We start from the raw sequence: 27,664 nt of genomic DNA on the forward strand, positions 1-27,664 counted from the left end.
GCGGGCGGGCCATTAGAAGAAGCGGCGGCGGGCCGAGCTTGGTGGCGGTGGCAAGCGACGCTCCCGAAACCCCGCGGCCAGGTTTGCAGTTCCGGCTGCCCGCATGGACGCGGCGCTGAAGCGGAGCCTCTCGGAGGAGCCGGCTGAGCTCCCGGCGTCCGCCCGGGACTTGGAGGAGGAGGAGGAGGAGGAGGAAGAGGGGATGGAGCAAGAGCTGGAGGAGGAAGAAGAGGTGGACCCCCGCATCCAGGTAGGGCGCGCGGGGGGCGCCCCGAATCCCGACCCCGCGAGGGCCGCCGCGGAGGTCGGCGTCTCCACCTGCAGCTGCCTCGCAGCCCCCGGTGCCTGCGGTCTGCGGGCAGGGAGAGTGGGTCTGAGTCCCGGGTTTCACCCGGCTCTTGGGGAGCTGCAGTGCCCGCGTGAATGCGGCCTGGCTAGATTGCGGGGATCCCCGCATACCCCCGGCAGGACCCCGGGGTCGCCGCAGCGTGCTCAGCGGTTCCGCGGATGTGCAACAAAGGGAAAAGGGGGCGGGGGCGCCATGCGGGTCTGGGGGTCCCCGGCCAAGCTCTGGGCGCCGCGTGCATGGCACGGCCTCCTGGCCGCGGAGGAGAGGCCGGCCGCCAGGTGGGCGTTGTCCGCCCTGCTGCCCGGGCTGGCCCGGCGCCCCGCGTTCCGAGTCTGCCTTCACCTGGCGCAGGTGCCCGGCCCGAGCCATCTTCCTCCTTTGGCTCATTGTTCCCAAACTGAAGGGTGGATTGTCCCCGCCGACTCAGCCTTGCACTTGGCCTCGAAGGTTTAAAACCCAGCTTTTCCTTGTTGTGAGGTTGAGTGTGAACAGGAATCGGGAACAACTGATGCGCAAAGCAGACGCGAGGAGAAGGCGAGGGGATTGGCCTGGCCCCCCGCACCTCCATTTCTAAGGGGGATGATTAAAAACCGATTTCCAAGCCTCGATCTAGGAGTGACAGCTTAACCTCTTCACCCGCCAGGGAAAACGCACAGCAAATCCCGTTGCCAAGACCGTTTTTCTACCCTTTGCCTAAGTCGTTCTTAAAAATACATTGCTTTTAAGTATCTCTTTCAATTCCTGAAGCCCTTATTGGTTTTTCAGTGCGCAGATCAATTAAAAGCTCATGTAACTCAGCTGTCTCTATTTAAATGAATTGTTTTGGCAGATTAGCCAGGTAAAGATCAGGTGGGAAATGTTTGCATTAGAAATCTTATTAAAATCGTCAGTGTGAACTACTACTACCATGTTTTCTTGGTAGGGGAATTCTGTTAACAGGATCCTTTGTTTGCAGAGTAAAATGAGTTAACTTCATGCTGGCTACTTTTTACAGAATTTCATTTTGCAAATGTTTATTTAAAGGTATCTTTTTTAAAGCTAGTTAAAAAAATACCTAGGGAGATTGAATAATTGGCAGTTTGAAAAGAAAAGATTTTCATCTTTATAGAAAAATACTCAACCGCCGATGAGTTAACGTCAGAATGGTGCCCTTGATTTTGAGAACATTTCACTGGGTTTATACTTGTGGCTTGGCCTTGTTTATTTTCTTTTATTGTCTTTTCTGCAAAGTTCTTGCTGCAAAGCAGAAGGTACTGTTTTGATTCGGCTTCAAAACCATTGTAACAGGTGGATTTACCTGAAGGCACAAACCTGGAGTAACTATTTGACCTTCTAAGAAAAGACAAATTTCTGGGACTTTCTGACATTGCTGATCAAGATAAAGTTTTCAGAATTGCTGACATGCATTTGCTCTTCCGGCCAAGGCTCAACTATTTTCCTTGAGAGTTAATACTGACTCGTCCCTCTTCCCACAAATGGTGCTGGAGTAATTTTGCAGGCAATGGGCTGAGTCATACTGGAAACAAAAGACAATCCCTTAAATCTTTTTTCTCCCTCTGTCCTTCCTTAGGGAGAATTGGAGAAGTTAAATCAGTCCACGGATGACATCAACCGACGGGAGACTGAACTTGAGGTACAGAAAGCGGGCCCCTGTCCCTTGCTGAAGTGACACCCGAATGGTTAATTTTGTTTTACTGGCTGGAGGGTGGTTGCTGGCGTGCCCTCCTCGGAGTTGAGCAATAGCCTGCTGTGACAGAATCAGCTACACCACTGAGCCCAGCTTGTGGGTGGAACACACATGGATCTCATTTCACATGTTGTTTTTCATCATGGAAGCTCCGTGGGGCCCAAACCAAGGGCTTTACACAGGCGTAAGCCCTAAAGTTAATGTGTCTGGGGAAGAGCTGCAGACCTGAGGGGAAAATGAGCTGACCCTTTAGTGGAGCAGCATAAAGGAGCTCACCAAGTCTCTGCAGTGCTTTCGGGCGGTTCTTACACTGTACTTGGAAACGTGTTTCCTCAGATTTAAACCTTTTTTTTTTTTTTACTTTCCTGCTCTAAGAATTCACCCCCTTCGACATTCCTGCTCACCTCTTGATTGTCGGCTTGTGTGTAGAATAGAATCATCTTAATGGTGAGGAAAAGCTGTTTAGACTGGGAAGGGCTTTCCTGCTGGGAAGTAGCTTGAGAGACTAGAACTCATTTGAATTTCACGAACATCTCCCAACCTGAGTGTAAACAGATTAGCATTCTTTTTTGTTGCTGTTGTTAATCCTCACCCGAGGATATTTTTCCATTGATCTTTTAAAGCAGCGGTTCTCAACCTGTGGGTCGTGACCCCTTTGGGGGTCGAACGACCCTTTCACAGGGGTCGCCTAAGACCATCGGAAAACACATATATAATTACATATTGTTTTTGTGATTAATCACTTTGCTTTAATTATGTTCAATTTGTAACAATGAAATTGGGGGTCACCACAACATGAGGAACTGTATTAAAGGGTCGCGGCATTAGGAAGGTTGAGAACCACTTTTAAAAAGAGAGTGGAAGAGAGGGAAAGACAGAGAAACATCATCTCACCTCGATTGGTTGCCTCCTACAGGAGCCCTGACCGGGGCCCTGGCAGCGGGGAAGAGCCTGCAACTCAGATACGTGCCCTTGCCTGGGATTGAACCGAGGGACCCTTGGTCTGCAGGCTGACACTCTATCCACTGAGCCAGACCAGCTAGGGCCAGGTTAGCATTCTTTACAGTTACCGATTGGTCCCCCTGCCTTTTCAGTAGTGGTTGGTTTTACCATCCATCAGCAGATCTGAACGACCCTGCATGTACCCGGGAGCCTGTGAATGGTGTCAGAGCTGAAGGAGCGCGGAGAGCCGCTGGCTGTTCCTGTAGCAGGAGAAATAGCAGGGAAGGTCAGTGGAGAGGGCAGGACACATCTGGTCCCTAAAAGTGAGGGTGCAGGCGGTAGGAAGGTAATCTACCAGCAATACACTGGCAACCTGGACTTTTGCCTGCCTGCCGTGCCGAGGCCCTGGGTGTGGGAGTGGGGATTAAAGCCTGTCTTCTGAGCTGTGTGTGAAGGGTTAACCCCTCTATCACGACGGTAGGTGGCTATGAACATTGGCTGCGCTTCTCCCCCAAGTGGAGTAAAATCTGAGTGTTTATTTAAATTCTTTGCACTTAGGATGAATCGAGTCTCTTCGTTGGGCAATTGAAATCTCTCGGAATCTCAGATTTGTAGTTCATGAAACAACACCCAAAGCCCTACCACTTCTATAGTGTTTTTTTTTTACAAAGTGTTTTTACAAGCTTTTTCTCTTTCTGTCCTGTTACAATAGGCTCATGTTGTGCTGTCCAATACCACCACATGTGGCTATTTGAATTGAAATTAAATGAGTTGAAATGAGATTAAAAATGCAGTTCCTCAGGCACGATAGCCATAGTTTAAGAGCTCAGTAGCCCCTGTGTTGGACAGAGCAGAGAGCACCTCCACCATCATAGAAAGTTCTAGTGGACAGCAGGGCGTTGGAAGGTAGGGGAGGCGGCGACTGCACCTTCAGATGGGGACACGGAGGCACAGTGCCCTCTCGGTTCAATGACGTTAGGGAGCCAGGCCATTGTCCGTATCCCTCCAGCTCTCATATCCTCCTGTCCCAAGTGTGAATAGACGAGTTGGAAATAGCGTTTGTATTTGGATGCCTGCTCGATGCCGGCCACAGTTCTGCTTGCGCACGCTTACCTTCTGGGGGTAAAATGTTCCATATGTTGAACTCCTTTTAGCCCCGATTTCCGCATCCTTTCTCTGAACGTACTCAGGTGTGTGTGTTACGGGAAGCTCGGGGCAGGTGTTTCCTGCCTTGCTCTGGAGGGCACTTGGCAGCAGCGAGGAGAGGTGGCCAGAGCTGGCCTGTGTCGCTGGCTGACCTTTTCATGGTATTATTAGAACCAAGATGGACCCAGAAATATAACGCCAGCTCTGTAAGCAAGGAACACGTCCCTAGGAGCCACATCAAAAAGTAAAAAGAAACAGCTGGAAGGGACTTTATTCCATTTAACCGAGAATGTTCCGGATAGCATACTTTTAATATGGCATCAATAGTAAAAGCCAGCCCTAGCCGGCTTGGCTCAGTGGACAGAGTGTCGGCCTGCAGACTGAAGGGTCCCAGGTTCGATTCTGGCCAAGGGCACATGCCTGGGTTGAGGGCTCGATCCCCAGTGGGGGGTGTGCAGGAGGCAGCCAATCAATGATTCTCTCTCATCATTGATGTTTCTATCTCTCCTTCTCCCTTCCTCTCTGAAATCAATAAATAAATATATTTTAAAAAGTAGTAAAAGTCAGTGAGGTATTTTACAGATATTTTGGTATGAACTTCAGAATCTTGTGCGTATTTTGCACCTACAGCACATCTCGGTTTGGACCCGCCACTCAATAGCTCCGTGTGGCCCGGGCAGCCCACGGCTAATAGGTGTTGCCTGTGAGTCTCCCAATGGAGCAGAGGGGTTGGGCCCCAGTGCGGCTGTGTGGACGCTGGTCATGCTCCCAGAGCCCGCGGGGAGCTGGGTGTCGCCCTGTGTCTGTGGTGGGCTGCCCTCCTCCAGTCAAGCCCTGGGCCCCAGCCTTGTGTCAGGCACTTTTTTGGCCACTGCAGACACGTGGGCGAGCCAGACAAAGGTCTTGCCCTCAGGGAGTTTACATTTCGGTTGGGGGTGGGGAGAGGAGAGGTGGCTGATAATTCCTGATTGTAGGAACTACAGTAGAAGAGGGAGGTGACAGGCTGTGAGAGAGGAGGCACCGTTAGATAGCTGAGCAGAAGCCGGCAGCAGCGAGTCCCTGTGCAAAGAGGAGCAGATGGCAGGAGCGGCGGGGGTGGCGCAGGGGCGTGTGCCAGAGGATGTGGGACAGGAAGCAGAGCGTTTAGATGCACAGTTGATTCTCGTTATTTGTGGTAGTTGTTTTCTTTTTTTAATGTACCCCAGTTTTTAATTTTTATTTATTTTTTAAATTCTTTTAAAAAATATATATTTTATTGATTTTTTTACAGAGAGGAAGGGAGAGGGAAAATTCTTTATTGTTTAAAGTATTACATATAGTATTACATATGTCTTCTTTCCCCCCATTGACCTCTCCCGGCCACCCCCACCCCCAGTCGTGGTAGTTGTTTTCTGTAAAGTAGCTGTGAACATTGACTCAGTGACTCCTGAACCATTGCTCCCAGAGGGGAAATGTGACCAGGCGCTCGCAGGACCCTCGCCCCACCTTCGGTTCCTGTGTCTCTCTGGTCACATTTTTGTCAACAGATCGACACAAAACCTTGTTTTATGTGTGTTTCCGTTTAAAGCGCTGTATATAATGTACGTTCTTGATTCATTAATTGAACTCATGGGCAAGACCACAGACTCATGCCTGGATGAAGCCTGTTTAACACCGAGTTCTCTGTGACCCGTCACAGCCTCCTTGGGCTGCGGGGCACCGGACAGCACGTTAGCACTAGGCTTGCAGGCCGGTTTAAACAGCAGAATCACCAACAAAAAACACAGAAACTGTGGCACTAAATGGACCGTGGGAAGGATACTGTTCACGGTGTGAGAGCTGGAACCAGAAGCGGAGGGTCTTTGCTTGACCTCGGCTGAGAGCATGTGCATTGGGTGACCGTGCACGTCCACGGATGAGTGCAGAAGCACATGAATGTTGACTTGGAATCATGAGTAAATCGTAATGAGTGTGGAATCTGTAAGAATGAGGATTGGCCTGAAATGATTCCGAAGCCCCTGGAGGAGGGTCTTTCGCTGTCCACATTGCCTTTGCCTTTACTATTTTTTTAAAAATATATTTTATTGATTTTTTATAAAGAGGAAGGGAGAGGGATAGTTAGAAACATCGATGAGAGAGAAACATCGATCAACCGCCTCCTGCACATCTCCCACTGGGGATGTGCCCGCAACCAAGGTACATGCCCTTGACCAGAATCGAACCGGGGACCTTTCAATCTGCAGGTTGACGCTCTATCCACTGAGCCAAACCAGTCAGGGCTTGCCTTTACTTTTTGAATATTACCTGGAGTGCCTAGCACTCCTCCTGCCTTTGTCCGACTCTGATTAAAGTGACTTGGTGACCAGGTTTGTGGTGGCTGCTACTTTGCTCACAGAGTGTGGCTTGGTTGTCTCTGGGCAGCCAGAGGCCAAGGTGCAGGCCTGGTTTCACCTTTAGGATCCCATCTTTTTTCTTCTCTCTCCCCCCCGCCCCCTTCCTTCTCTTTCTTCTTCTCCTCCTCCTCCTCCTCTTCTTCTTCCTCTCCCTATTTAAATCGGAGGTTACCGAGAGGCCTCTGGATGTTGGCCACCTGCATGTCGCCAGTTGGACGGCTGCCTCTTCCTGCAACCTCACTTTGCCTCTGACCTTGTTTGAACAGAGCTGTGTCCCCTTTGCACTCTGATTGCTATCGGGAGGGCCAGCCTTTCAAACTGTTGAAGGGGATAACCTTTTAACCAGAGAGGCCCTTGGATACAAGCCTGATGTTTCAAATTAAGAAAGTAAGCGCATTTTCCCACACACACATCCTTGAGTATTTATTGAGCACCTACTATGCGCTAAGGACAGTTTTAGGTGACGGGAGAGAGAGCAGTGAAGAGAATGGACAGAACCTGTCTTACATTGTTGAGGGAGGAGATGCAGTTAACAGTGAACCCCACAGTAGTCACATGGTGATATGTGCTAAGGAGGAAAAGTCAGGAGGGGCCTGGGCCTAGGCTGTGTGGGCGTTGTGGGGAGAGGGCAGGGAGGAGGGGCTCAGTGTTCTATGTAGGGGGTGGGAAAGACTTCCCTGAAAGCACGTCTGGAGAGAGTGAGCCTCCGGGCCATGTGGGGAAGAGCATTCCAGCCAAGGGATTGGCCAGTGCTAAGCTGAAGGTGTGACCTGGTTGAGGACCAACCACGGGGGAACTAACTGGTGTGCTGGGGGTGGGGGAGCGATGGACAGAGGAGGAGGAGAGATTCAGAGAGAGAAATGGGTCATTCAGGTGAGGAGGGAGGGGAGGAGGAGGAAGAGGAGGAGGAGGAGGAAGAGGAAGGACACAGGCCTGGTGACCCACATCCAGCTTCCCTGGCTCCCAGTGATCACAAGCGGCCTTTCCCAGCCTGCCCTTCCCTGGGAGGAGAGTTGTTAGTGATGAATGTTCGTGCTCTGCCCCTCCTCGCTTGGGTGGGGATGGATGGAAAAAGCACTTGATGCTGGACTTCTGTGTTCCCCAAACTTTCATAAGGCCTGCGCCCAGAATCTGCCTTTCCCCCTTCCAGACACCAGCAGACATTTTCTCGTAAAAATACAGTTTTTTAAAAAAAATTTATTGATTTTTTACAGAGAGGAAGGGAGAGGGATAGAGAGAGTTAGAAACATCGATCAGCTGCCTCCTGCACACCTCCCACTGGGGGTATACTCGCAACCAAGGTACATGCCCTTGACTGGAATTGAACCTGGGACCCTTGAGTCCGCAGGCCGACGCTCTATCCACTGAGCCAAACCGGTCACGGCTTAAAAATACAGTTTTGAGCTTGGAAACTCGGGGGTGGGATAGCAAAGGGAGGGGTGGATTGGGAGGGCCTCTCTCCAATGAATATTAACACATGTCAGGGGAAGAGAGAAATTCTTTCCTGAAAAGATAATGTTGTCACATCTTAGCACCTTGGCCTTTAAGGCCCGTGAGGTGTGGGGTGCATGTGTTGTGTGTATGTGGTTTGTGGGTCGTGTGGGTGGTGTGTGTGTGGTATGTGTGGTATGTGTGTGGTATATATTGTTTGCAGTAATGTGTATTGTGTGTGTGGTGTGTGGTGTATAGTGTGTGGTGTGTGTGTGTGTGTGTGTGTGTGTGTGTAGTGTGAATGACTAGATGTGTGCTGGGGGAAGGCCCTATAAGACTTGTGTTTTGGAGAAAGTACTAGAACAGTGGTTCTCAACCTTCTGGCCCTTTAAATACAGTTCCTCATGTTGTGAACCAACCATAAAATTATTTTCGTTGCTACTTCATAACTGTAGTGTTGCTACTGTTATGAATCGTGATGTAAATATCTGATATGCAGGATGGTCTTAGGCGACCCCTGTGAAAGGGTCGTTCGACCGCCAAAGGGGTCGAGACCCACAGGTTGAGAACCTCTGTAGAGAGTGTGAAGTGATTACATGGATGAGGGGAAGTGAGGAATAACTCACAGTTGTTCCCTGAAACTGCCCAGTCTGAGCTGGATGAGGACCCTGACCTCTTTGTACCCAGGTGAGATCTGGTTCAAGTGAACAGTGGCCTGGGGCCTTCATGTCACAAACACACAGCCCGTCCTGTGGGCTGAGCCCTGTGTGGGTCCCTCAAGGGAACCTCAGACACAACCTGTGCCCTGGCCGAGCTTGCTGACTTCTGGGATGGAGCATGTGGTTAGGAGTGAGAGGGCCGTGCAGGGCCCCTCGGGAAGCCAGGGTGGGGCTTGTGGAATAGGAGGCACAGAGTTGAGGCCTGGAGACCCAAGCCTTTGGGAGGTCCATTGACATCCCAGGTAGCCTCGAAGTGGAGGCGGAGAGAGCTGACACTACAGACATCACCTGCAGCTTGACCTGTGTTGCTATGACTCTGGCCATTGGCTGGTGGTAGAGACAGACACACCTGAGGTCTTCACTGGGCGCCTCTGTGATCTGGGCTGTGGCTGCTGCCTTCCCCACAGCCCTGACCTGAAGTTTGGCCATCAGCAAGGTAGGGCTTCGGGCTTCCTGCTTCAGGGACAGTCCCGCCCTCACCACTGCTGGGATGTCAAGAGATAGTAACTCTTTATTCTCACCCGAGGATATTTTTCCATTGATTTTTAGAGATAGTGGGAGTTAGGGAGGGAGGTGAGAGGAAAAGAGAGAGAGAGAGAGAGAGAGAGAGAGAGAGAAAGGGAGAGAGAGAGAGAGAGAAAGAGAGAGAGAGACACACATCGATGTGAGAGAGACACATCGATTGGTTGCCTCCCACATGTGTCCCAACCAGAGCCAGGACTGAACCTACAATCCAGGCACATGCCCTTGACCAGGGATGAACCCATGACACTTCGGTGTGCGGGCCAACACTCTAACCACTGAGCAATGCCAGCCAGGGCAAGGGACGGTAACTTTTGACCCAGCAATTGCACTTGTAAGAATGTATCCTAAGGGAATAACTGGGCAAGGATATAGGTCTGATAATGTTCATTGCAGCATTGTTTAAAAATGTTGGGAAAGTATAAATCCGAATGACTCTCAGTAGGGGTTTGGTTAAATAAACGAATACAATGCACACGCAATGGTTGATAGAATCTAGGCCTTAAAATGATGACACAGGCTGTTATTAACAGAGAAAGATGTCTGAATGGGAAAGAGCAGATTGCAGAAGAGCAGTAGGATGGTGCTCTTATCTAAAGTATGTCTATATGCATGACAGTGCCTGGGAAAGATTACACACCACGTATTCCTGGGAGGGGACATGAGTGACATTTATGTTTCTATACTTTCCTCTATTTTCTGAATCATTGCATAGAATTTGTACTACTTTATAGTCAAAAAGGGAAAAACAAAAAACAAAAGCCAAAGCCACGGGGAAGGGGTGGGTGTAGGGTCTTGGCATCAGGTGACATACGGTGGCGTTGGGTTAGAATCCGAGGTCGGCTGACTTTTATGGGCACGTGGCCCCTTGGTGTGAGTCTTGTCATCTATGAAATGGGGGGTTGTGACTCTTGTCCACATCCCTGGGTGGCTGGAGGACAAGGGGAGGGGCTGTGTGCAGGGCGCTGGGATGGTTGCGCAGCCTGGTGAAGGAGAGGTCTCCTGGGGGTGGGGCTGGCAGGGAGCGCCGAGGCCCGCCTGGTGCAGATGCAGAACAGGCTCCGGTGAGATGTCCATTGGAGCCAGGCCGGCCACGGGGGCTGGCGATGGCCCTGCTCTCCTTCCCAGGCCCTGCTGTGATGTTGTTTTTTGTTGTTAGTGACTGGCACTGGGCAAGGGGCCGAGAGAGGGCTTGTGCAGGCCAGGGTGACGGGGGCATGGACTTTGCATTCAGTGGAGCAGCAGGGCTTTGCCCTGTGGCTGGTCTGTTGGGCTCTGCAATTCGGTTCGTCTCCCGTGACCCCTGCTTCTTTAGGGCCCGTCTTCTCCTGGGAGTTGCCTGGCACTTAATAGGTGCTCAGTAGATATTTGAGTGGTTGAATAGCAACAGATTGCCTCTTCATGGCTGTGTGACTTTGGGCAGATTGCTTCATGTCTCTGGGCCTGTTTCTTCTTCTTCCCCATGATGGTGCATAGAAAGCTACCATACATTATTGCTGTTACTGGAGCAGAGCGGTGAGGGCTGCAGTGTGGTGGGTGCTTGCAGGAAGGGTTTGTGTCCATCCTGGAATGTCTTTCCTGCCTGTTTTTGTCTCCTAACTGCCCTTCAACAGTAATGACTGCTAATGGTAATAATGAGTGCCTACTGTGTGCCAGGCCCCTTCCTACACACTTCAGAACACCTTTATGAGATAGATGTTTATCATCCCCATTTTGCTGATAACAAAACTGAGGCATAGAGTTCAAGTGTCTTGCTCTAGAGCAGTTACTCAACTTGAGCTCTATAGACGTTGTGGGCCGGATAATTCTTTGTTTTATGGGGCTTGTCTTGTGCATCGTAGCAGCATCTCCCTAAATGCCAATAGCAGCACCTCTCCTCCCCCGTTGTGACAATCAAGCATGTCCCCAGTCTGGCTGTGAACTACCACTCTAGAGCAGTGCCATCAAAGTGTGTGGTCCTGCACCAGCAGCCTTAGCATGACAGGAACTCGCTAGAATTAGAGCATCCTGGGCCCCACCCAGAATCAGAATCTCTGGGGCGTGGGGCCCCCAGGCTGTCTTACCCAGCACTCCCTGTCTCATGCACTTCCTACCACCCTCACCTCCCTCTGGTGTGTGCTCATCAGGCTGTAGTATGGTCATCTGTTTACTTGTCTGGCCACCCCGCAGGATCTGGCCTCTGGAGGGAGGGGCTCGCCTCCCCGTCTTTTGTCCCCAGCATCTCCTTCAGTGTCTGCACACAGGGGTACGATGAATGTCGGAATGAACGGTTGTTAGTTTTTGCTTAGAGTCAAGAGCCCTTGTGGACTCTTGGCTTCGTCCTACACAGTGTCCTGGAAAACAGACGGGTCCCTCTTCCCCAGGGCCGGCTCTGAAATCGCATTAGTTCCCGGGCTGTTGTGAGGCAGGGCCACCCCTGGGCACAGCAGTTGTGACATTTGGAAAGTACCACCTGTGTCCTTCCCCTGCCCAAAGTCCCTCACTTACGGAGGTCTAAGAGTCTGCCCTGCTTGGAGACGTGGCATTGTAATCGTGGCCTTTCTCATTGAAAAAGGATGGCAGGTGTGAATGGGGACAAATGGTCATGGTTGATTTAGTGGAGGAAAGATTAGGTAATAAAACTGTAAAGTGTATGTAAAACTCTATGTAGTGTATGTATAAGACCATGTGTCCAGTGAGGGAATATGTGCATATGAGCGAGAACAGGTCTAGGACACAGGGATTTGTAGTGCGGTCCACAGACAGTGAACTGCTTGTTACCAATTAAGGTGAAGTAAATACAGAAATTGAGAGTAAGAGTTTAAAAATTAAATTAAAAAAAAGTGACATTGCCGGGCTTTCCCAGTGACATTTCACTTTTCTAGTTGATTTTTATTGTATCCTACAGAAGCGTTGATTCACAGAGGGCGGGGGTGGGGGCCCGTATTCCCACACAGTTTTGAGAAGCGTGGCTCTGGAAAAATGCACCCTCAGATGTTACAAGTGGTGATTGCTAGTTGCTAAGAATGCTGGTGATTGTAATTTTTCATTTCTTGATGTTTTCTCAATTATTTACAATGACCATATTTTATCATTTTCAGAGGCAGGGAATGGGGGTGGAGAGAATGAAGCATTATTGTAAAAAGATGTCTTTATGAGCCAAAGAAATAAATTTCTGTGAAAGGAATTTTGGGAACTATGAAGGCTGGTGGGAAACATTTTTCCGATGGGTAGTCCCTGCCTTAATTGAAGATAAATCCTGAGGTTGGTGGGCTTGCGTAGTGAATGACTCTGTTGTTAAGCTCTCCTTGTGGTCATTCATGGAGGGATGAAAAGTGCCTTAAAGGCATTTTAGGATTGTCGGCAGCGAAGAAACCCTCATTTATGAAATACGCACACACAAACCATCACCAAGATGTAACAGTGGAAAGCATTTCAAATATTAAGAATGTGTGAGTTTGAGTACTTGGATCATTTCTAATGGATAGACCTGTGGGCACATACAGACTCTCTTGCACACTCTCATTCACTTGTAGCCACATTAGCAACACGTTATTAGTATGGACTGTTGAGTAGAACATAGAAATAGCTATCTGGTGTCTAATATTGACCCTGTTGCCTTAAAAAAAATCAGTTTGTCTTCCTTTTAAGCTCTAAAGGCCAATGAGATAATACACCGACTTTCCCGGCCCCTCAGCCGGAGCCCGTCATAGGAACATAGGCGCTTGCTGTTGTAGTAAAGCAAACTTTTGTACAGTGACCTGACTGTGCCCCAGGTTTTCCAAAGATGCCTCCCCTCCTGCCGGGGTGTCCTTGGGTGTCCTCACATCGAAAGGGGATTGGCTGTGGGGTGGATGGACTTGTTGCTGTCCTGGGGGTGATGGAATCTTCAAACCCCCTGGGCAGTAGGGAGCTGTGGTTCCTGTGGATTGTGGACTTTAGTATTGAGCTGTTCTTTTTCTTTATTTAAAAAAAATTTTTAATAGAATTTATTGGAGTGACATTGGTTAATAAAATTATACAGGTTTGAGGTGTACAGTTCTATCATACATCATCTGTATGTTGTATTGTGTGTTCACCCCCCCAACTCCAGTCTCCTTCCATCACCGTTTACCCCCCTTTACCCTTTCTACCCTCCCCACCCCGATTCCCCTCTGGTAGTCACCGTACTGTTGTCTGTGTTTTTGGTTGTTTGTTTGTTGTTGTTGTGTTTTTTTTTTTGCTTAATCCCTTCACCTTTTTCCTCCAGCCCCCTCCCCTCTAACAGCTATCCTCCAGCCCCCTCCCCTCTAACAGCTATCAGTCTGTTTTCTATGTCTGTGAGTCTGTGTCTATTTTGTTTGTTCATTAGATTCCACATGTAAGTGAAATCATATGGTACTTGTCTTTGACTGGCGTATTTCACCTAGCATAATGCTCTCCAGGTCCCTCCATGCTGTCGCAGAAGGTAAGATTTCCTTCGTTTCACGGCCAGGTAGCATTCCATTGGGTAAATGTGCCCCAGCTCTTTTACCCGCTCTTGAGCTGTTGTTTTGCCTTCTGCGCGTTGATTGTGGAGACCTCTCCCGTAGCAGCGTATGCGTGTGTGTGTTCGGCCGGCTCAGTTAAACACCCATTGAACCTCATCCTTTGGCAGGCATCCCAGTTACCTCGCCCAGCCCTCCTCTCTGAGAGTTGCTTCATCTGCCTGTGGCCACAGAGATGTTTCAACAGTAAAGACTGTCGCTTTTGTGCAAAGCATCTTAACCGAGGGTTTCACGATCCCTTGCAGAGCAGCTCTTAGAGAGCTCTTTCATTTCCTTAAGGGAAGGGGGGAAACGTTTTGTTCTCTTCTTGCCTGATTTTTCCTTTGCTGTGTTTTGCTGGATTATCTGAGAGATATTTTGAATGTTTGCTGTGACAGAAAGAAGCTGCTAGCGGGGAGACAATGGGAGAAACATCCGCTGTTATAACTGCAGCCAAGCCCACTCAGGAGACACTCTTTCGCCATTTGGCATCGGACTCAACCGCAGCGTGACGGGTGGCGTTTGGTTGTCTTCACCCACCCTGCCCTTTTGTCGCCGGCATTGCAAAAGGGTCTGGCCTCATCCTGATAGATTTGGAGTCTGCAGATGTGATGTCCTCTTTTCTTCCCCACTTTTTGGTTTTATTGGAAGAAGCGATGAAATGGATGCTATCCTTTTTATTGCTCTGGTTACTAGTTCTACCTAATAGGTTACACCAAAACATCACAGCTTCAAGCCGCTGCTTTATTTTGTCCGTGATTTGTGGGGCTGGAATTTGGAGAGGGCTCAGCTGGGTGGCTCTTGCTTACGGGGGTCTCTGATGCAGTTGGGTCAGATGTCAGCTGGGGCTGTGGTCATCTGAAGGCTTGACTGGACTCCGAGGAGGCCCGTGTCTGTGTCTGGCTGTGGACGCTAGCTCTTGGCTGGGAGCTCAGCTGGAGTTGTCAACCCGAGTGCTTACATCTGACCATTCCAGCAGGTGGTCTCAGGCACTCTGACCTCCGCATGGGGTCCAGCTTCCCCCACTGTGAGCATCCCGAGATGACCAGGTGGACACATCTTGGCCTTTTCTGTCTGAGCCTTGGAAGTCCCATAGTAGCACCCCTGTCATAGGCTCTTGGTCCAAGCATCCTGAGCTCACCCAAGTTCAAGAGGAGGGGACAGAGTCTCCATCTCTCGATGGCAGTCGTGCCAAAGAATTTTGAGCCCCACTGGAAAGCTGCCACACTCATGGCGGAGATGTAGGCGCAGTGACTCGTTTTGAGGCCTGCGGGACATCTGTTTCATTCACTTAATAAACAACCACGTTTCACAATGCCTTCTTGTTGCTTTAATGGTTAACCAGCCAGCAAAGCAAGGACTTTGGTTAGAACTCCCAGTGACCCTTAAACAAACCAGCAACAATAAAAAAAAGCAAGAGGGAGCCAGTGCTTAGCAGAGTGGAGGGTCGTGTGATAGAAAATTCTTCGCCGCTTTGCCCACTTCTTTAACATTTTGTCTGAGAGAAAAATGATGCCACGGCTTTAATGCCTATTAAAAAAAATTAGTGGAACCTAGAGCCCAAAGTACAGTAGCTAGGCAGACCCTTTATAAATTCAGGGGAAGGTTCTAGAGCTCTTTGGGCAGCTCTTAACATGCCGCTGGTTTTGTTGGCATCTGCATTGGGGAAATAGAATCTTGGTATTGCATGCATTGGCTAGAAATTGCATCTACTCCCCAGGTTGGAACTTGTTAAAGCAAACCACACTTTAACTCTATGGAATGTGGAGCTAAAAAAAAAAAAGTAGGAAAACTTATTTTGGAGCCAATAGAGACTTAAACGCCAAAGCATGTGATGGTAGCAAGCATGGACTTTGAGTTCAGGGGAGCTGGATCTGAATTCTCTCCTTCTTCACCAGCCGTGCAGTCATGGCACGGTGTTGAGCCTTTCTGGGTTGTCATTTCCTTCTGTCTAAAATGGGGAGAGCAATACCTATCGTGCAGGGCTGTTAAGGATTAAATAAGGTGATGTTTGCAAAGTGCCTGGCCCGGTACTTGGCATAGAACATTCAACACATGGTAGTCCTTTCCTTTCTGCCCTTTGCTCTTTATTGAATAACTAGAGGCCCAGTGCACGAAATTTGTGCAGGGGGGGGGGGTCCCCTCAGCTCAGCCTGCACCCTCTCCAATCCGGGACCCCTTGGGGGATGTCTGACTGCTGGTTTAGGCCCGATCCCGGGTATCAGGCCTGAACCGGCAGTCGGACATCCCTCTCACAATCCTGGACTGCTAGCTCCTAATTGCTCACCTGCCTGCCTGCCGGCCTGTCTGGTCGCCCCTAACTTCTCCCCCTCTGCCGGCCTGATTGCCCCTCACTGCTTCTATGTGCCAGCCTGATTGCCCCTAACTGCCCCCCTTGCCAGCCTAGTCGCCCCTCACTGCCCCCCTGCCAGCCTAATTGCCCCCAACTGCCCCCCTCTGCCGGCCTGGTTGCCCCTAACTGCCCCCTCCCCCTGCCGGCCTGGTCAACCCTAACTGCCTCCCCCTTGCCAGCCTGGTCACCCCTCACGCCCCCCGCTCCTGCTGACCTGGCCACCCTGCTGTTCACTTGTTTGGTTGTTCACTTGTTTGGTTGTCCCTCACTAACCCCCCTGCCGGCATGGTCGTAAGCAGCCATCTTGTGAGGGTGTGAGGGTTAATTTGCATATTATTGCTTTATTATATAGGATGGCTCCTACATAAAAGTCCCTTTTTACTGAAAGCTTATTATATGCTAAGCATTGCTCTCAGTTCTCACAACAGCTCTTGAGGACATTGATGAGAAATGGAGGCACCGAAAGATGGAGTCAGTTCTCCCAGGTCACATGCCCAGTGGGTGGAGAGGCAGGATTTGAATCCAGGATCTGAGGCCGGAGCCCATGCCTGTAGGTGGTTTGGGAATGTATGCACATATTGAGTTCCCCGCTGAGGCTGGTGAGATGGAAGAATGCTGGTCTAGGGCTTAGGGGACCAGGTTTTCAACCCCTGCCCTGACACTCACCAGGTATACATCCTTGGGAGAGAGACTGACCTCCTGAGGTTTCAGTTACCTACTCTGTGAAATGGGAAGGAGCATCTGAGCTCAGCGAGGAGCAAAGCCTTTTCCAGCCCTGATATTGTACGACTGAGATTTTGACTTTAATTTAGCCTCATGCCAAATGAATTATGAGTCACCCTCAGTCCTGATGATATGGAAAATGCCGAAGGTCAGTCTATGCTGCACTTACTTAAGATTTTTTTAGTGAAGCAATGCTTGCACATAGTGTTTTTTTTTTTAAGCCCCAGAGAAGTTTTAATGACACCAATGAAAGTCCTCTGTCTAATTTCTTCCCACCCCCAGTTCTACGCCGGAAAGCAACCACTGTTAACATTTTTAGCTATTTCTTCTGATCGTTCCTTTCATGTCTCTAAAGTTACAGCAAAGGGCTTTGACTTTGGTTCTTCTGCATCCTGTGCCCTCCTTTCTCTCCCCTGATGAGCTGCAGTCAGGAGGAAGGTTATCCAAAAGCCAGCAGGAGCCAGACAGCCAGCTGGCCTGGAATGCGGTGGGTGGATGCGAGCTTCCAGCTAAATCATCTCTGGAGCTTTCCAAGGCTGGGCCCTGAACTCCCCATCGCGCCCTGATTCTAAAGCTCATGTCAGGTTATGAAATGGACCTTGTGTTGCGTAACAGCGTGGGTGGTGGTCGAAACATTATCCTGGTAAACGTGCCAATCAATTGTATAATCCATCTAAAATCTAATGTCTAAGAATTGTTGGGAAAAAGTGTGTCTTGGCGTTGAGGAAATAGGCTGCGCTTCTTGGTGTAAACCATTCCCTGGTGGTTGAACTTAGTATAAAGCCCTGGTTCAGCAGTTCTGCCTCCTCTTACACAAAGAATCCCGTGGGTTGAAAAACATGTGTGGCCATGAATGAAAAAGCATTGGGTCCTGTCAGTCTTTCTAGCCAAAGTGTGTGTGTGTGTGTGTGTGTGTGTGTGTGTGTGTCTAGGGTTATGTAACTTTACCCCCTCCTCCAGGGCCTCTTAGGATTGACCCTTGTGCCTGAAGATTTAAAGGGGTTATGGGTTTGGACCTTTGTCTATATATATTAAATTCCATTCTGGTGGCTCATTCCTATTTAACAGCAACAAAAAGGTTGAATTGAAAATGAGTCTTTTCCAAATTGACAGACATTCTACACAATAACTGGCTTGTATTATTAAAAAAACATCAAGGCCATGAAAGACAAAGAAAGACTAAAGAACCGTTCCACAGTAAAGGAGACGAGAGAGAGATGACAACTACATGCAAGGCGCGGGTCCTGGGTTGGATCCTGGGCCCCTTAAACAATTTCCCCCCCTTTATTAAAAAGGACATCAGTGGACAGTTGATAATTTGAATAAAGCCATAGCTCAGATTGATAGCCTTGGATGAACATGATGTTCTGATTTTGGTTCTTGTGCCAGGCCCTGTAAGAGAATGTCCTCATCTTTAGGAAATGTGCACTGAAGTATTTTTTTTAGGTTAAAGGAGCACCATGTCTGCATCTCACCCTCATTTTTTCCCCAAGTCTGAAATTATTTTAAATTAAAAAAAAATTTTTTTTTAAGTCTTTTCCCCATTCCCAGATCTGCCAATTGCCTGGCCTTAGCCTCCAACTGGCAGTGGCTGTCCTTGGCCATGGAATCTCGACATTGGCCATCGCTTCAAAGGGAGCCGTGTGGCCCAGCCTGGTGGGCTGCGATGGCCTGGGGGATGGGCCTGGGTGCTCACATGCTTATCTGGGACTATTTTACAGTCAAGTCAGAGTTGGAAACCAGAGAGGCCTCTGCCCAGGAGGAACTCAGTTCCACACAGGCCTGAAAAAGAGCTCCAAGACCTTTGTTAACCTCAGAAAAGGGAAACTGACAACAGGAAGCGCTCTTGACTGCCTTTTCCCTCTTGGTGGAAGGAACCCCTTGTTGGGTCACAACCAAGACGGACAGTGAGGTGCTGTGGAAAGAGAAAACAGGATCTGGCCTTGTCACCAAGCCCGCCGAGCTGCACAGGAGCTGCCCCTGGGTCTACAGCTGGGATCGGGACCCCCAGTCGTTTTTCCCACCACCACTTAAGTAAAAGGTGGGTTTTCTGGAAGATTAAAGGAGCCTGTCATGGAACCCAAGGGAGGGAAGCATCATTGGGCCTTAAGCATAGGGAGGGGACTCGGGGCGCCTTGTCTCCAACGTGTCCCAGTTGCCTCAACAGACTTGGTTTAAGCCTGTTGTCTTGGCGTGATTACTATTATTTTTTAAAATATATTTTTATTGATTTCAGAGAGGAAGGGGGAGGAAGAGGGAGATAGAAACATCAGTGATGAAAGGAAATCATTGATTGGCTGCCTCCTGCACATTGGACCGAGCCCGCAACCCAGGCATGTGCCCTTGACTGGAATCTAACCTATAACCCAGGCATGAGCCCTTGACCGGGATCGAACGTGGGACCAAACCTGGAACCCTTCGGTCCGCAGGCCAATGCTCTATCCACTGAGCCAAACCGGCTAGGGCCCGGTGTAATGATTAATAGGGCCCCTCCTCAGTCTGGAAAGTGCCCTGGTTTGATCGATAGGTTACACCACTATCCGATTTCTGGATCAGAGTCAGGAACCCAGATAATCTCCCCTCCTCTGCTGCCTCCTGCTGTTCTCTCAGTTGCTCTCTTCTCACTCTCTGCCATGTGTCTCTGTCACTCCCTCCTCTGGGCTCCTCAGTTCTGTTCCCTGAGAGAGTGTCTTGTATCAGAAACGTGGCTGCAAGGTTCTGCCGGATGCATGGACGGTCCCCACAGAAGGAAGTGGCGGCTTTGGCGAGTACCCCAGGGGGCCTCTGCTACAGGACTGGGGCTTGAGGTGGGAAAAAAGGAGTCAGAAGGGAAGGAACTTAGGCACCTGGTCTCCAGCAGTGATTCTGAGGTCTCTCAGTTTGAAGGGCCTAGTATTTTCTCCCCCTTTTTTTCTTTTCCATGAAGTTTCTAATCCTTCGGAGCTGTTTTAACCAGGGTCTTACGGGTGGATGGATGGACATTGCTGATGTGGAATGGGGCTCGCGCAGCGATCGGGAGTGTGGTGGCCCTTGTGGGACGAGCTTCAGCTCCCGGTGGTCCTCTGTCCTCCCCTCCCCCGCCTCTGCTTCCTCCTGGCTCTGTGCCTCTCAGGTTTGGCTCCCTTGGCGTTGGCTGTACCCTGGTATATTCTTTCCGATTCTGCCTCTGCTGCAAAATTCCTGAAGGTGGAATTGCACTGTCCTGGCTCCCCTCTCACGGCGCCAGGAAAGCCGCTCCCAAGCTGGGGCTGTGGGAGGAAAACTGGTAGAGGTGGGAGAGGAGGCAGCTGGAGGACCCCAGGAGCCTTGTGTGAGCTTTCAGGGGGGCAGCCAAGCGAGACCCAGGGTCCAGGAGCCAGACCTGTGCTGTCCAGTATGGCAACCACTAGCCCCATGTGGCTATTTAAATTTCATTTAAAACATTAAAATTTAATAAAACGTGTGGTATTTGCACTAGCCACATTTCCAGTTTTCATGGAGCCACATGTGGCCGGAGGCCTCTGTATTGGACCACACAGGTGGAGAACATTCCCATTCCTGCAGAGTTCTATCAGGCTGGGGAGCCTTACTCCCTGTTCACCCAGCTCTGTTCAAGGTGGGTCCTTTGTGTGTTTTAGTAGCTGCCACGGTGCTTCTAAAGAATAGGTTGGAAGGGTGAGAAGAAAACACGATTTGTCGTAAACTTCAGAACATTTCAGGTATCTCAGAACTGGTCGGTAAGTCCAAATGTTTCCAGTGGCACCTTTTATCATGTAACTAGAGGCCCGGTGCACGACATTCATGCACTGGGGGGGAGGGGGGGCGGGGGTCCCTCAGCCCGGCCTGTGCCCTTTTGCAGTCCGGGACCCCTCGGGGTCAGACATCCTTAGCGCTGGCAGTTGGATGTCCTTAGCACTGCCGCGGAGGCCAGAGAGGCTCCCGCCATTCGCTGTGTCAGCCTGGCTTCTGGCTGAGCGGCGCTCCCCCGTCTGTGGGAGCGCACTGACCACCAAGGGGCATCTCCTATAGTGAGCGTCTGCCCCTGGTGGTCAGTGCGTGTCATAGCGACCGGTCATTCTGTCGTTCGGTCAATTTGCATATTACCTTTTTATTATATAGGATTCTATGATGTCCCTCTAACGGGCTTTATGGTTCTTAACTGGTCAATCTCTGGCTGCTGTTGTAATTTTTGCCTTATCCTAGTTTTCTGTATGTACTATTTATCCCCTATTTCTCTTTAAATTGATTCACACTCTTCAGTTTGAAAAGGAGAATTTATAACGGTAAGTGGAAAACCAAGAAAGGGAAATGCATTTTTAAAGCAAGAGTTTCATTGAAGGTATGTACGAATGAAAGTGCCCTACTCATCCCAGCACAGCATGGGACTATGAAAGCAATGCTGGTTGCTGCCAGTGGATTTATTGTTCAGCTTATCACGTTGTAGCAGATTCCCTTCTCGGTGGACAGTTCTGAGCCGGGACGGGCCCTTCCCTTCTTAAAGAGGAGATTAGCGAAGCAAACGCCAGGAAGTGCAGAAGGCGCTATGAAGGCAGGGTCGCACCAGCGGTGGCTTTAAAGAAAGATCTGAGAAGTAATAACTGCTTCGCGGTTAGTGAAAATAGGCAGGTCTTTCTGTACGAGAAGGGTGTCTGCGGGGCAGGCCGGATGGGGCAGGAATGGCTTGGTGTCCTGCAGCAAGATGATGCCTTCCTGCCTCGGGTCCCCTTTTACATCCTTATAATCGTTGAGTCCCTCAGAGAGCTTTTGCTTTGTGAGCAATACCTATATTTGCCATGTTAAAACTTAAAAGTAAGAAATCTCAAAAACTTGTATTAATTTATTTTAAAAAAACCATAAACCGGCCCCCCCCCCAAAAACAAACCACAATGGAATAAATAAGTAAGTACATAAATAAATATTATTAATCTCAAAAAAATTTATAAACCGCCCTGGTTGGTGTGGCTCAGTTGGCTGAGCATTGATTGTCCCACATACCGAAAGGTCACCGGTTCAGGTTCGATTCCCGATCAGGGCACGAACCCAGGTTGTAGGTTCCATCCCTGGACAACTGATCCAAGTTTCTCTCTCTTCCCCTCCCCCGTTCTCTTTTTCTAAAATCAATAAAAAATATTTTTTAAAAAAACACAAAAATCATAAACTAATTACATGTTAACATTAATATATTTTATAAAAAATAACTATTTCCTCACATAAAAAAATTCATGACAAGAATGTAATTGTCGGTGATTTTTGCAAGCCTTCTCATGTCTGGCCCAGTAGAAGAGCTGGATTTTCGTGTCAGCTTCTGCGTCCCATCGCTTGCGATGTCCCCATATCAAGGAGTCTCTGGAAAACTCCATTGAACACTCATGAGAGAATGAAGGTGGAAAAGGCAGATACGTCTAACTTGATTCTGAAAATTGACTCCCAGAAAAGGTCTCAGGGACAGCCCCCACCCCAGGGTCCCCTGGACCACACTTGGAGAACCACTGGAGAAGTGAAAGGCACATCGGACTAAAAGACTAAAGGTCTGCACTTCTGCCTGAGTGTGACATTGGCGTGTGACTTCAAGCCAAGTAGCACTCGGCCCCCAGGGCTCCTGTCCTCCCATCTGTAGACTGGGAAGGGTCATTCTGGCTGAGCCAGTCTTGCCTGTTGCTGTGAGGTGCAGATAACGCCTGTGAAACCTGGCTCTCCGCTCTGAATGCAGTGTATTTATAAATGGCATTACTAAGGATCTTTTGAAGCGTGGTGTCATCTTTAATTTGTAGGCCAGTTATTTTTAAAAACTGACATCCCGTCTTAATCTCCCTGGGTTCTGGGGGCACTTTTGAGAAGTGGGAAGACTGTCATTTTCAGCTCACAGGTGAGATAATGGAGGTTTAGGGGAGCGGGTTGGCCAGGAAACAGGACTCTGACAACCGGCCCCTGTTTCCAAGGCTCTCGGGTGCTGGCTGGCATGGTTTAGCTGGAGTTCTTATCTGATACGGGCCTGTGCTTGTGACACACTGACACATTCACACCGTCAGCAGTCCTTCGCTTGAATAAATTGCCGTCAGACTGCGTCACCTAATGGATGACACAGGTTTCAGATTTGAAGATCTGAGGCCTCGTCCAAGCAGAGGGAGCCCTTTTAGAACTCCTTCAAGTGCCGATCTAAAAAACCAGCCGGTGAACAGCTTGTTTTCCTAGATGGGTGAGGTCTGCTCGTTCCCCCGAGATGCGTTTGGACTTCTGACTGCTTCCTCCATGGGTCATTTACTGTAGAGAAAACGGCTTTCTCGCCTCCCTGGACACCCCTGCAAGCAACCTCCACTCTGGTCGTGGGAGACACACTTGCCTGCAATTGTAGGAGATAAAGGACCACGGTCATGTTTTCTCGGAACTAGGAAATAAGGCAAAAAGCACAGGTTCAATGGAGACAAGCTGGCTTTCGGGTGTGGCCAGCTGGCGTTCGGATGGATTTAAGGAAAAGTTTTATACGAGTTAGGCTGAGTCCCATTCCCTGGGCTCTGCTCCTTGTACACACGCTGTGTGGTCGGGGGCAGCGCCCTCCATCAGCTATCCGTATTTAAGTACAGACTGTAGATTGATCCTCCCCTCCCGTCTGTATAAATATGACTACCTTAAGGCCTATTTTTCTTTTCTTTTTTTTTAAATATATTTTATTGATTTTTTACAGAAAGGAAGGGAGAGAGATAGAGAGTTAGAAACATCGATGAGAGAGAAACATCGACCAGCTGCCTCCTGCACATCTCCCACTGGGGATGTGCCCGCAACCCAGGTACATGCCCTTGACTGGAATCGAACCTGGGACCTTTCAGTCCGCAGGCCGACGCTCTATCCACTGAGCCAAACCGGTTTTGGCAAGGCCTATTTTTCAATAATTTTTTTATGACTTAATTTGATTGCAAGTGACAGAAATCCAGTTCCAATTCGCTTAAACTTAACAAATCAGTGGTGACAGTTGGGGTGTACGTGCTGGTTTGGCTCCAGGGAAGGTGGTTAAACTGGGAAGCATTAGGTCATTGGGACCCCCCCCCCCAACACTCCCTCCCTTCCTCCTTATCTCCCTCCCCCCTCCATCCCTTCCCCCCTTTCTGTCAGGCTCTCCCCTCATGGTGCCAAGATGGTTGCCATCTGCTGCAGGCTTTCATTCCAATCACAGCCTTCTCAGGGGAGAAATTTCCTCTTTCTAACCGTTTCCGAAGTCCCAGAGTGAAGTCTCCTTGGTACTGACGGGTCATTGGTCCTGATGTCCTCCCTCAGCTATCACTGAGGCTGGGAGTATCCACAACCAACCGGCCGGGCCTGGGTCACAGACTGCTCCTGGGACCAGGGTGAGGCCCAGGAAATCAGGGCTGTTCGGTGAGACAGGCAGGAAAGGTTCTGGTCTGTGGGTCCCCAAACCCAATGTTTGTGGAGAATTGTCACTGGAGTCGCTCTGATCCTCTGTGGAGCGGTGGAAGAACTGGGTCCGCTCTATCTCGTCAGGGAGAAGGCTGGCTTTGTGTTGAGCTTTTAACACATCTCGGATGAATAGGCTTGTTTGTGGTTGGATGTCAGCCAGTCATACATCATCGTCCCTGGCAACACAGCCTGTTTACGGAGGGAGATGCTGACCTCACATCAAGTCTCTTGGGTTCAATCCCTTTGATGGTAACACACTTAACCAGGCTGGTGGTCCCTGAATCAGCCACCAGAATCCCCTGAGGAGCCTGGTTCACTCTTTGGTAAAACCCAGATCTGCTTACAAATCCATGTTGTGTTCTGCCACATAGAAATAAAAAAAAAAGGCAAACAAAAACCCCACTAGTATTCTTTTCTTTTTAAAAATGTTTTTATTGATTTCAGAGAGAGGAAGGGAGAGGGAGGGAGAGAGAGAAACATCAGTGATGAGAGAGAATCACTGATCGGCTACCTCCTGCATGCCCCCTGTTGGGGATTGAGCCTGCAACTGGGAATCAAAGCTGTGACCTCCTGGTTCATAGGTCAGTGCTCAACCACTGAGCCACACTGGCTGGGCACCTCACTAGTATTCTATTCTCCTACCCCTACCTCCATTTTTTCTCCCTTAGAGGCAATTCAATAGATCAGTTTAACACATTTTAGCTGATTATGTATGTAGTTATTCACTTCTGTGATTATAAATAGTAGACTTCGTGTGGCTATTTCTTGAGTTTTCAGTTTTACTTATTATCTATCAACATCCCACTATGGAAGGTGAGATTTGAGACTCTTTCCGCCCTCTGTCCCCACCACACACCCACTTTTCCCATCCCCTTTCCTCCCAGCAGAGTTACTGTGTAGTCAGTATCTGATGCTGACATTATTGCAGCCATGTAAGTGCTGTTGACAATGGAGCCATCTAGTAAAGTAGGATTACTTTTACTTCTTGTGGTAGAACGCACCCCTCAGTCATTTCTCACAGAGGGTGCATGGAAGGTGAGTTGAGACGGGCTGTAAAAACCCACTGTCTCCCATTGTGCATGGCATCAAGGTCAGATGCCTAATGTGGCTCACAGGCCCTTCCTGGCTCCAGCCTCCTCAGACCTCCCACCTGCCATCCTTTGCTCGTCCTAGTCCCTCAGTCACTACCTGGTGAAAGGCCCTTCTTCAAGGCCTGACTTAGATGACGCTTTCTTTGGGTGGCCTTCCCAGTAGGGGCTCTGTTGCACAGTGTGTATACTGAGGTCTCAGTACTTGTCTCACCCGATTGTACCTACCTGATCAGGTTGTTAGCGATCACACAGATGGGTGGAACTGAGCCTTTACGATAGTGTCTGCCACTCAGTAGATGGTCCATCTGTGCCGTGCAGCCCTCTGTCTTAGGAGGACAGGGTTGGTGGGTTATATGCATTAGTGACCAGAATAGCTCTTGGCAAATCAGAAGCCTCCGGGAGTTGGCAGGGAGCCTGAGTGAGTGAAGCAGGCCGGTGTGATTCGGGCACAGGGGGTGGGGACGGAAAGGGCAGTCTCTCTCCCAGGGGCGTCTTCGACTCCACTTCGAGCCAGTGGTTGCCAGGTGGGAATGGGGGCCCGTTGTTGACAGATTATCTGACTGCGGGCCTGGCCAGCTAGGGGAGAGGTAGAAAAAATCCTGGTGATGACACAGGGCTGGGGGAGGGGACCAAGGCCGATGTCAGAAGTGTCTGGCACAACATGACAGGGGGATGGAGTAAGAAGTGATCGGAGTCTCCTTTACCCCCAGGAGCCATCCCATTGGCCCCCCAAGCCCCTACCATCTACTGTTTAGAAATAGCTTTCAGGTAGTTACTTGCAAAGCAGGTGCTTTGCTGCCAATGGAACCTCGTGTGTTTTACCAGCACGGGGCTGTTGGTCTTGGGGCAGCCCCATGGCTGGTGATCATGTGTTGTTCCTTCTTCTCTGAGTATCCATTTCCCCTTTCTCAAAGGCATGTGTGTGCATGCGTACACACACTCACACACCCACACCCTCACATGCCCACCCACATACACACACACACACACACACACACACACACACCCTCCCCACCCCCACACCCAAGGCGTGGCTGCATCAGGCAAATGCCAAAGGGAAAAGGAGGAGAGGGCATGTGGGGTCTGTGAGATATTGACCTGACCTCCAGTATGTCCTAGACATGGGACTAAATTTCTTTTTTTTTTTTAATTTGCCCTCCTGTGATGTCCACAGGTCTGGTTCCTCAACTTTTACCCTGTGGTTAAGCCTGGTGTGGCCCACTTGCCTGTTCCTTCCAAACTCTTACCGAGGCCCAGCTTTTATTTGTATTTTTTAAATCTTTGTTGTTGAGAGTATTACAGATGTCATTGTAATCCTCTCAACATTGCCCCCCTCCACCTGGTTCCCGCCCCGCCCACCCCAGGCCTTCGCCACCCTGATAGTAGCTGCCTCCAGGATGGGTGGCCGCCCTATCTCTTGCCATTCTCCACATTCCAGACTTTCCGCTTCCTTCCCTTTCTTGAAAACACCGTGTTCTCCCTCTCGCTCTGCTGCCTGCTTGGGACTCTATTTCCTCTCCCCTCCCCAGGGCCCATTCATGCTTTAGGTGTCTGTGCAGATATCCCCCCTCCGGGAGGGTTCTGCCTTACCTGGCCTAGTGAGGGTCTCCACTGCTGGGTTCCATGGCACCTGTACCCCCCCGTCCTGGCACCGACTTCTGGACTGGGCTGTAAGTGCCTGACTTTACCCACCAGATTGGAAGTGCCCTGGAGGCAGGGGCCAAGCCCAAGGCCCAGCACAGGGTCTGGCATGTGGGCAGTTTGCTCTCAGTGTTTCATCTTTTTTTTTTTTTTAAATATATTTTTATTGATTTCAGAAAGGAAGGGAGAGGGAGAGAGAGATAGAAACATCAATGATGAGAGACAATCACTGATCGGCTGCCTCCTGCAAGTCCCACACTGGGGATCGAGCCTGCAACCTGGGCATGTGCCCTGTGACCTAGTTCATAGGTTGATGCTCAACCACTGAGCGACGCCGGCGGGGCTCGGTGTTTCATCTTGACCACGTCATATGATTGAGGACTCCATGGTAGGAAATGGTGCCATCATTATGGCTAAGCTGCTGGGGCGGCCGACTGGACATCTTCCCTTGAGGATCTAGACAGAGCCTTTTAATCTAGCCTGTGCTGTCTGATATAGTAGTCACTAGCCACATTGATTTTTAAAATTTAAATATAGCCCTGGCCGGTGTGGCTCACTCAGTTGGCTGGACATCGTCCTGTGCACCAGGAGGTCACTGGTTAGATTCTTGGTCAGGGCACATGCCCAGGTTATGGGTTCAATTGATCAATGTTTCTCACATTGATGTTTCTCTCTCTCTCTCTCTTTCCCCCTCTCCTTCCCCCCCTCTAAAAAATTAAATATATTTAATTAAGATTAAATGTATTTCCTCAATCTCACCAGCCAATTTTTTAAAATATAAACATTTTTTCTTCTTAAATTTATTAAATTTATTT

General features: G+C 49.6%; 1 protein-coding gene across 3 annotated transcripts in view; it reads left to right on the forward strand.

Moving 5' to 3' along the window:
• Nucleotides 1-43: 43 nt before the first annotated feature.
• The window catches only part of SH3BP5 (SH3 domain binding protein 5), a 66,678-nt gene continuing 39,057 nt past the window's right edge, over nt 44-27,664 (forward strand). Inside the window, exons 1-2 of one of the 3 annotated variants that reach the window (XM_023749514.1) lie at nt 44-250; nt 1,920-1,982. In XM_023749514.1, coding sequence (XP_023605282.1) covers nt 104-250; nt 1,920-1,982 — 210 coding nt within the window. In that variant the 5' untranslated portion in view covers nt 44-103. The remainder of the gene's footprint in view (nt 251-1,919; nt 1,983-27,664) is intronic. The other 2 variants (XM_023749513.1, XM_006083683.3) reach the window with 2 other exon arrangements.

Source organism: Myotis lucifugus, unplaced genomic scaffold, assembly GCF_000147115.1.
Source record: "Myotis lucifugus unplaced genomic scaffold, Myoluc2.0 scaffold_8, whole genome shotgun sequence".
NCBI lineage: Eukaryota > Metazoa > Chordata > Mammalia > Chiroptera > Vespertilionidae > Myotis > Myotis lucifugus.